The sequence below is a fragment of the Stegastes partitus genome, unplaced genomic scaffold (genome assembly GCF_000690725.1).
Source record: "Stegastes partitus isolate 25-593 unplaced genomic scaffold, Stegastes_partitus-1.0.2 Scaffold524, whole genome shotgun sequence".
NCBI classification, from domain to species: Eukaryota; Metazoa; Chordata; class Actinopteri; family Pomacentridae; genus Stegastes; species Stegastes partitus.
In genome coordinates, this window is record NW_007578255.1 from 314,581 (window position 1) to 324,812 (window position 10,232).

The window sequence follows — 10,232 nt, forward strand, 5'->3', positions numbered from 1 at the left end:
TGGTGTCATTTAAAATAAAGTTGCAAATATTCTCCTGTACATTTTTTATTTTTTTAAAACTTCTATTTAAATGTGCTTTCATCCCTCCAGTTTTCGAGATCATCCTGGCGTATCTGGAGAAGGGCAGCTGGCAGGAGGCCTTCTTCACCGTCCTGCCGCAGAGGAAAGGAGCAGTGGCCGTCGACCAGGACGGAACAAACGCTCAGGAAAAGGAGGAGGAAGATTCAGATTCTGACTCCGAACCTGATGCCACAGAGCAAACGGAAAAAAGAGCTTAACGCTTAGCAAATGGACAACTCCCAGCACGGTTCCAATAACTGAAGCTGTGGGAAGATGAAAGATTTATTGAAGCTACTGCTGTGTTTGAAACAGCAACATTTCTGTTCTGACAGTTTCAAACTTTTAGTTTTTTTACAAAATATTTATTGAAATATTTTACTTTGCTCATTGATTGCTTTTAAGTTAATTTTGCTGCTGATAAATGGTTTTGCTGCATTTGTTTTGCAGATCATACATTTGTTATTACATTCAGGAGCATCATTTTTACTGAATTGTTTTTGTTTGGAGATGAAACCTGAAGTTGTAGACCTGTGCCAAATGGACCTGTTTAACAAAAAAAATGTGGTCAAACAATATAAAGACAATGCTTGACTATATTTGTTCTTGGAACAGTGTGGAATTTATGGGAGTGGACACAATATAGGAAATTTGAAGTTTACAGAAAAGCTGGTGGAATATCCAGTAATTTTTCAAATGTAAAAATATGTAATGCAAAGAGGAACTAGCTTATTCTTGCTCTGCTATTGGAAAAAACAAAAAAAGACTTGACTTCATGTTTTTTTTAGTGTTGCCCTCAGGGGAACCAGCAGAGTGCTTCATACCAGCCCGAGTGTGACTAGCACAGTTTGAGGCAGCACTGATAATAGAAGTCTCGGGGGAAAGTTTTCGCCAACAATGGATGCTCGAAGCAGATTCCTAGAGGATATTTTATTCTGTTGGACCACCCAAGGAGCAACCAAAGTCCCAGATTCTTGCCTACAGGCTAGATCAACACCTGCTACCCAAACAGAACGTGAATTTATTTACTTAGCCAATACAGACGTGTTCTGTAGTGAGATCAGGGATACTTCCTTCAGACATGTAAGGCGTAAAAATGGGGCTAAATTTAAGTATGATGAAGAGAAACTGTCTGAACACAATCATGAGTGACGAAAATGGTAAATAAAACAGTGCAAATTACAGTAAGATTAGATAAGATGCATTGAGATTTAAGTTGCTACAAAACCCAAGAACTAAACTCCCCAAAAAATGACCCTTTTGTCAGCTGGTCCTGAGAGTTTCTGATCATCCTCAGACCAGCATTGTTCTTCCACCACATTGTTTTTACCCAAGATATTACATGAAATAACAAAAGATGCTTATCTGGAACAGAGGACTCTACTCAAATCTCAAAACAAATGTATTTGCTGTGTGGCCCAAAACCATGAATATATATTGGTCGAATATCTTTTTACTGTCAGAGATTCTGCAGAAAGCAATGACCGATCTTGATCAAATTCAGACTCTGACTACAGTCGAACCACAGAGAAAGGATGACACAAGAAGTTGTGGGTACCTACAGAAAAAAATCTGTGGTCGTGCATCACAGGTGAGATAAAGACAGCAATGCACTTCATCCTAAAATGTCACAAGTATAAGACAGGATTACTTTTAAGGAATCCAACTTGTTGATCCCAAACTTCACAGAACTAGACAGTAAAAATGAACAGATTTGCTAATGAGAGAGACACGTAGCTTAGCCAGCTGTTCATTATGTGTCACAAAGTGAGGGACACATCATTAAGACATCACAGACTTATTTTCACATAGCCTATTACACATATGAAAAAATGCAAATTGACTGCCTTTTCCTGCTTTTATACCATTCTATTGTTCTACAGCTTTTTTTTTTTCCTTTTTATTTTGTCACCTCGTTTCGAATTACATCCATGTGATTGAATTTTTTGATTGAATTTCCCTTCTGGGATAAATAAAGTATTTTTCATTCATTCATTCATTTCATGTGGTGGCAGCAGTAATATTTAATTAAATTGTTTTTTTTATTATTTTTTTTTAACGTCTTTCTGGAGCTATGTTTGTTTGTTAACACATGCGGTTTTCTTTTTTTAAATTGATAAAATAATTTTATTTATTTATTGTCTCAGTATGTGTGAATGCTGAATGAAATTGTAGAATTCCGGGAAAGTATAATTTTCTCGCGCATCTAAACCCGGAAGTTGTGGTGTCCATGGTAACAAGGTAAACTGACGTGAGGAGTACCCTGCATTCTGTAGAAGCTGTAGATTGTTAGTTCGTTTTTTAACCTTTGACAGAAGATTCCAATGTCTCGAAAAGCGCTGAAAGTGGTGGTCGAATTAAAATTCAGAGCGGTAAGATTTGCTTGTCCCGTAGCCGCCGTCCTGTCGTAACTTTGGATTTACGTGGCGACAACGCCAAATTCCAGTCTATTCACTGTCATTTTCACACTTTCTTACTCTCAGGCTAACACACTCGTATGCTAGCATTGGGCTTGTAATGCATGACGAAATGTTAAGGGTTACTCTAAAATTCGGCATATATTTAGTTCAAAAATTATTTGTCAAATTAGCTAAATTTCAACTTTTAGACTCACTTTACCTCTATGACTCTTCATATGGGTTAACTTGTCTGTTAACGTGAAAGATGTGTTTCTCACAACAGCAATATGGTGACTTTGAATTTGAGTTATTTACATTTTGTGCATCTTTACTCCACTGCTACTGCACATAACCTCCAGCAGGACAAAAATGATGCTGCTAAAGAATCTGTAATTTAACCCAGTAAGCTCTTCATAAGTGCTTTTATTATTTTACATTTGTGTATTGGTGAGTACAAATTCCATCACTTCCATCACATATGGCTGTTTCTCCACAGTTTTAAACTTCTATTTCTTCTTCACTATTGTATAGATATTTATATATGATATAAGTTTTTAAAAAATCAAGTAAAAATATTTTTACTTTGCTCATTTAATGGCTCATCAGTTCATTTGACTCCTGATGTACATGTAGCTGTAGGAGAAAATGGCACCGTGTAGGTTTGACTTACAATGCTTAACAAATTGGACAGGTGGTCTAATAAATTTGTTAAACACTGTATGTTCCTCCGTTTCTACCAGGTTTCTTGTCCTGGAGTTCATCTGCCAGCCAAAGATGATATCTACCTCAGCATGTGCTTCATGGGCCAGTACCGTCAGTCGGAATGTCTCCCTGCCGTCTTCCCTCTGCTGTTTCATGAGAAGATGACCTTTGAAAAGGCAGGTCTTTTCTTGTCATCCATGTGGGTGAAAGACAGCTGGAGGAACAAATGCTATCACTCATCAACATTACTGCACGGTGAAAGAAGGGCGTAGACAGAGCAGAGAGGGCTGTACATGCATTAAAACACATATGGTTGGTCAGTTTTTACTCCTTATCAATTTTAAGAGACTTGATTAGAGATTAGTTGGCTTCTTTTTCCATAGAATCCAGCTATGATGAATGACAGCAGATACAAATTTAATCTGACCACCTACCAACAAGACTGTGTTCTATAGATACAGTGGACTCAGAGAAGTCTATATTTAACAATACACTTGAAATTTGCCTTCTTCTTTTTTTGTTGCCCCCAGATTTTCCGGCATGCAGTTGACCCTGGAGACATTGCTGTGATGCTTGAGTGTAAGTGACACAGTTATTTATATTCTATCCGATCTATCCTATTCAGTGTTTTGTTGTCCTCTTAATGAGATAAAACATTTGACAAAATATTCGTAGCTCTCTGCGTTTTCAGCCAAATCTCACAGACTTCTTCGTGGATGGAGATGGCTCAATCATTATCATTATCAATTATTATTACATGGCCGTAGTAGAGCCTACATGGAGCTTAAATCATGTAGTGACAACAAACGTGCCTTGAGTTAAGATTATTTTAGTAAACTGATGGAAATCACTGCTGTGCTGCATTTTTCTTCCTATGCTCGTATTTCCCAGCATTGAAAAACAGCTTTAACCCACTGGTATCAGCACTACTTCACTGTCTGTAATGTTTATGGCACAATATCTACCTATAATGTTAATATAATGTCAATCCCTTAACATTCACCTCCTTTTTTTACTTAAAAAGACTAAATGCTCGGAAACATTTTGTTTATTAGACATACAGCGGTGGAGCTTTCCTTCTGCCTATGCCAGTTGTTGACATTGTATAAATATCTCCAATACACATTCTGTGAATCTACCAACTTGTCTCTTCTCTTTAGATGAGACAGTCAGAGTTGAATTGGTGCAACTGATTCCTCCAGGTGAGATTTTAATTCTGATTATATTCAAAAATATAAATATACACTGTCACTGCTATTTATTTACACAATTATGTGATTAATTTGTGTCACTCTCATGTAGTTTATGGGTGTTTTTTTTGCTTCTGTCACTGTAATATGAAGTGCTGCACCTCTATGAAGACAGTACAACGGTGGCTTTAAGTAGATAGAACTCAAAAATATCTTATGCGCTGTACAACAAAGTTCTAATGCCATAAATCATACATTTTACTAAGCTCTCTTCAAAAATAATATTTCTGTTATTTGGACAAACATCATTATTCATTTCACCGTTTCACTAAACATTCTTTTCCTTTTGTTAACGATTCCACACCAACCATTAAATGTTATGTCTGAAATAAAATATCAAGAAGATTCAGATCATTTATACAAATGATGGTTACGTGTTCTGTTAAAGTCAAACCACATTATGTAATTATGTAACAAGATGTGTTTGTTTCTGCAGTGGGCGACACTCTGGCCTGCTTTGAAGAAGATGCTCGAACCTTCTTATTCCCAGAGCCCAAGCTGGTTCCCTCATTTTCCGGAGTGGACCGAGAGGTTCTGATGACCCGAGCACCTTACTTCCCAGTAGGTCAAACCGTTTGGCGCTTTACCTCATTTTATTTTTAGCGATCAGCCTGAGAGCTATGATCACAAATGTCTTGCTTGTTCATTAAAAAAAAAGAAAGAAAGAAATCACATTTTATTTTATCAAATTTCTATCTTCAAAGTGTCCTATTTAATTTTAGATTTGTCTTTTCTCCAGGGTATCGCTCCAAGGTTGGAGTTTTCCACCAAAACAACCATCATTGAGTGCTCACCTGATGCAGAGATCAACATTTACCCCAACGTATCCCTGGTAAGATTATACAATGTGACTCAAAATGTATGGACATGTATAAAACATGCTCTCAAATAGATTTGTGGTAGCAGCAAACCCACAAATAATGCAAGTCCTCTTGCATCACCATTAATTGGTTTCTTGGGTTCAACATGCCACCTGTTTAGGTAGTGACATTAGCAAAATTTATTTAGACATTCTGAATTTTTAAGATACCTTAATGAAAAAGTACATGAAAATTTCTCACAATGCACATCAGAGATAATGTTAACCAGAGCAGAATAAGGCCCTCTCAATGTAAAGATGTATGTATCATAGCATATATTTTCTCTTTTTGTTCCTGCAGCACATTTGCCTCATCTCTTAGAGCACAATCTAAAAAAAGAGGTGCTATAACATGTAAGAGATTTATCTTGTATTCTAGGACCTGTCATTGTGGTTTTAAGTTATTAATAAAACATAAACCCTGGCAGCTGAATTCTGAGCAAGTCGGGGATAGAAATGCAGGAATAGTAAAACTGAAAGAGGACAAAAGCTTAAAAAAAAATCTCTAGAAATTAATTTTTTTAAACTTGCAGATGGTAGAAAACAGTAACACTGTTGGACATCCAGGTAACTGCTGCTGCTTGCATATCGTTCTGAGGCCGCCACTCTTTTCTTTCCAGAGGCCAGCGTTAAAGAAGAACAGAAAGCGCCCCAGCCGACCCAGGACCACCTCTCCTCAGAACAAACAGCCTCAAGGAAGGAGGCGAGTTGGGAAAGTGGACGGAGAAAGACTCAGCCCTGCCAGGCCGCTCTCATACGTTCCCAGATCCCAGTCCCTGTCCCCACTGAGGACCGGAAACCTCCAGCGTCTTGCTCGGCTCAGCCTGGACTCTGCACCTCCCCGCACGGCCGACTGGGACAAAAGCAGTAACTGTCAGCCTGTAAGCACATTCAACACACGGATTTTAGATGTTTCTTAAAAAAAATTGAGTATCATTTCCAACCAGCAGGTGGCAGAGAAGAGCTGTGTGTGACATTTACTGAGTGTAACCTTTAACTTCCATCCATCCATTATCTATACACCGCTTAATCCTCACTAGGGTCGCGGGGGGGCTGGAGCCTATCCCAGCCAACTTAGGGCGAAGGCTAACCTTTAACTTGTTGCCTCTAATTCAAATACTGCTCAGGCCTCTCTCATCTCATAGTCGCTCTCTTTTGCTATAGAATAGAATTAAAACACATTGCCTCTATTGTCATTACACATTTCCAGCACAACTGGTGATGTGGTGAATTCAAAAGCAGTAAAAGAAAGTGCCTTTTTATATAGAAATACAACAAAAATATAAAAAGGGACAAATGAAAATGAATGAAATGGACCTGTAACATGAACGGCATCAGCGTTAGAGATCATTACGTGCTACAAGTTACTGCTCATACCATATCAAGTAAGGCAGCACTGAACTGAGCGACAGGGTTTCTTAGTTCTTGTTAATTAAACTTTTTATTTCTAGTAGGAAGGTTGTGTTATTTGATCCTGTCAGAAGTCTTTCCTTAAAGATGCAGTTGCGTATTTTGTTGTGGCATCCAAAAAAGCCAGTTTCCTCCCAGCATACTGTTGAAGCTGAGAAACTGTTAAAGTTCCAGAAGTGAGGGATTTGAAGGTGCCATTGACCACCAGTATCACAACCAGGGAGTGCATCTTTGAAAGAATCATCCGCAACTTTTTTTGCGAAATGAAAGCACAGCGCATTTTGTGCTAATCTTCATTGCCAACTGATGTCATGCAGCGGTGAATCATCTGCAGCCAGTTCAGGGAAGCTGTTACATTCACAATAAAATGGAACAGATTGTTCAGCTACAGTCCTGGTCACAGTAATAACGAGTACTTCCTGTAGCAGTTTGCTCACCGTGTCCTCGTTCTCCTGTGCGTAGATGCTGTCGTCGTGGCATGGAGCCAGTCGACCTGCCTCACCCCAGGTCGACTCTGCAGTGTTTACCAACTCCTCTTCGCCTTTGACCAGGTCTTCCTCCTCAGGTGAAAGTGCTCTCAAAAAGCTGTTTCATTATCAGCTTGCAATCAAAGAAATGACTGTAACAGCTTGTAAAATTTTGATTAATTGTGTTATTGATCTGTTGATGTGACCTAGTTCAGGTTGTTGTTGTTTTACTCCAACCTACTTGCAGTCAGATTTCTGTCATCAAACAAATGCAAACATTCTATCTTTTTCCTCACTTTACTGTTTTAGTGCGATATTCTCCAACTGCCCGAAGAAAATCTTTATCCAGTGGCTTGGTAGGAATTATTTATTTTCCTTTGCTTTCATTTATTGGACAGAAAATTGGGTTTTCACATGTGCTTTTGCTTTCTCTCTGTCAGTGGGATGAAAACGTTAACACCAAAGTTATGTCTGTGCGTTAAGTACAGAGCTGGAGTCGGCTGTGGTTAGCCTAGCTTAGCATAGAGACTGAAATCGGAGGGAAGCAGCTAGCAAGTTTAATACCAAACTCACGGCTGTGCGTTAAGTACAGAGCTGGAGTCAGGGTGCAGTTAACCTAGCTTAGCATAGAGACTGAAAACCAAGGGGGGACGGCTGGCATGGCCCTGTCCAAAGTAAAACAACAACAACAACAACAACAACAACATCTACCAGCACCTCTAAAACTCTTTAGTATGCTAAATCTCATTTATTCCATCCATACAAAAAAACAGTTTTGGCAGGATATTTACAACTTTCCATCCTAAACAGAGGTTTTTGTCTTTGTCTGGACTGATGGTATGAAACCTGACAGCCTCACTGTGATGAAAGGATTCCAGGGACACAGTCAGTGCACCCAGCTGTTGTTCACCAGGACATAGCAGGTCAACCGTAAACCTCCCTCAAAACCCATAAACTAGCCCTTTTTACATCGTGTAGTGTAAACTTTCAACAAATGAAACACAATATCTTGATTAGTGAACTTTAGAGGTGTTGGCAGCTGTATTTCTGAGCAGTGACAGAATAGCTGCTTCCCTACTCTTCCTGTTTTCATGCTAAGCTAGGCTAACTATGGTATAAATCCAGTTCTGTATGTAACGACTACAGTAGACTACATGCAGACTACAGATGAGCTAAATCTAAGTAATGGATGCTTTTGTGTTTCTGTGAAACCTTTCAATGACTGCATTAGTCTTAATATACCACATATTTTATTAAGCTTTTAATAACGTCAGTAGAGACCAGCATTAATGAGAAAGTTGCAACGGTGAGAATGCATTCATGAAGATGGAGCTGTTGACTTCTTGCATTGGTAGGTTGAAGGAATATCTGAAGACGACTCCAGCTCCTCAGAAACTCACGAACCCTCTGACTGCCATCAGCCTCCTGACCCCTCAGTGTTTCGGGGGTCATACAGAGACCAGGCCAGGCATAGCAGGTCTGATTTTTCACTAGTTTGTCCACTGAAAAAGTGTCACCCAACTGCCTAACTGTTGATGTGATTGTTCAGGTCTCAGTCCAGTTCTCACAGAGAATGGGAGGAGGTCCACAAGCGTGTTCGGGGACTCCTCACAACACCAAAAGCTGTACGCCGACTCGTCTATGTAAGAAATACATTACACTTATTATTAGATGGCACCGTCTGATGTTAGAATTGATGCATTTCTGTTTTCCATTTCATCGTGTCTTCTTTCAGCTATAGTCAGATGTACTGTCTGCTCATTCAGAAGTGTGGTCTCATATATTAATCTGGTTGTTCAAAAAGTTTAAATGCTGAAATCCCATGTTTTGCTATCTCGGCCATCCAGTTTATCTTTGTACCACTTTTTTTAAAAGCAGCATTAGATCCAGATTACCAGTTCTCTAAACAGAACTACATATCACAATATAGGCTGTTATCTATGTAAAGAACAACAGATAGAACAGCAAAAATATCCCTTTTCTTTGACTTTACTGCACTGAAAGGCTTAATGGGTACTCTACTGTCACCTTAATGTACTTTATCACTGTTAAACAAATTAGAAACTGGATTACATGTTCTAATCTGATTACAAAATCTTTTTTTTTCTTTTGAACAGCCCAGTTTTCGTCCGCATCATTTGCAGAGGTTTCTCATTTTACTGTTTTGGCTTTGGAGCACTGAACACACCCACATTCGGATATTAGGGTTATGTCTTTATCAAAGTTGAGGTGTGCACAGAGCTAAAAGTTAGCTTTTGAGCATCATTGTGGACTATTATGACTATTGTGAACATCATGTGATTGACATGTTTTGTGCCTAAATGCCTGATCATCTTTTATGCTAGTTTCACTTCCTCTGGACGAGCTGATCTGCATTGTAAATTGGAGTTCAACGTCCATCCACTTGTTATCCAACAAGCCCGTATATTTCTGTCCAGAAGTCACAAGGAGACATTTATATAAGTCTGATTTTTAAAAATGAGTGACGACATACAAAACCTCTACATCTGATTCATACAATTAAAACACGAGTTAGAAAGAAGCTAACACAAGCAGTATGATAGACTGCGTGGTTAGATACTACTTTAAACATTTGACTCTCTAAACCATTTTTGCCACAATAGGACAATTTTTCAACAAACTGAATGCAATTTTAGGCAATTAGTGTCAGCGTATATTGATTTCTAACACAATACATATACCAAATACTTCTCTCTGTCTCCATCCTGTGGTACAAAAAACAACATCACTGTTCCAGCTATTTATTTCAAAGTGAGGGAGGTCTTAAAGGGTGACCCTTCACTTCAAGGTTGACATGAACAGGTACACATTATGAGCTTGATCATTATGAACCTCAGAGGCCCTGCTGCTGCTTCAAATACACTTCCTCTTGCAGTTGCTAATAATTTGTTCCACTCACAATTCTGTACTCCCTTGTGCTCAAATCTAATATCTCTCTCACAAATCAGTGTCCGTGAGGTATCTAATATTGATTTGCAAACAGAGTAATGCAATGAAATGGCACTCTCTCAAACCTTTCTGTCATCAGTATGCTTCATTCCATCCTTTTAGTCCAGACCATCAATGT

At 38.7% G+C, this 10,232-nt stretch overlaps 1 protein-coding gene across 1 annotated transcript in view; it reads left to right on the forward strand.

Moving 5' to 3' along the window:
* The window catches only part of trmt10a (tRNA methyltransferase 10A), a 16,332-nt gene extending 15,676 nt beyond the window's left edge, over nucleotides 1-656 (forward strand). The window contains exon 7 of the mRNA XM_008287834.1: nucleotides 91-656. Within this exon, the coding sequence (XP_008286056.1) occupies nucleotides 91-278 (188 nt within the window). The 3' untranslated portion in view covers nucleotides 279-656. The remainder of the gene's footprint in view (nucleotides 1-90) is intronic.
* The last annotated feature ends 9,576 nt before the right edge of the window (nucleotides 657-10,232 follow it).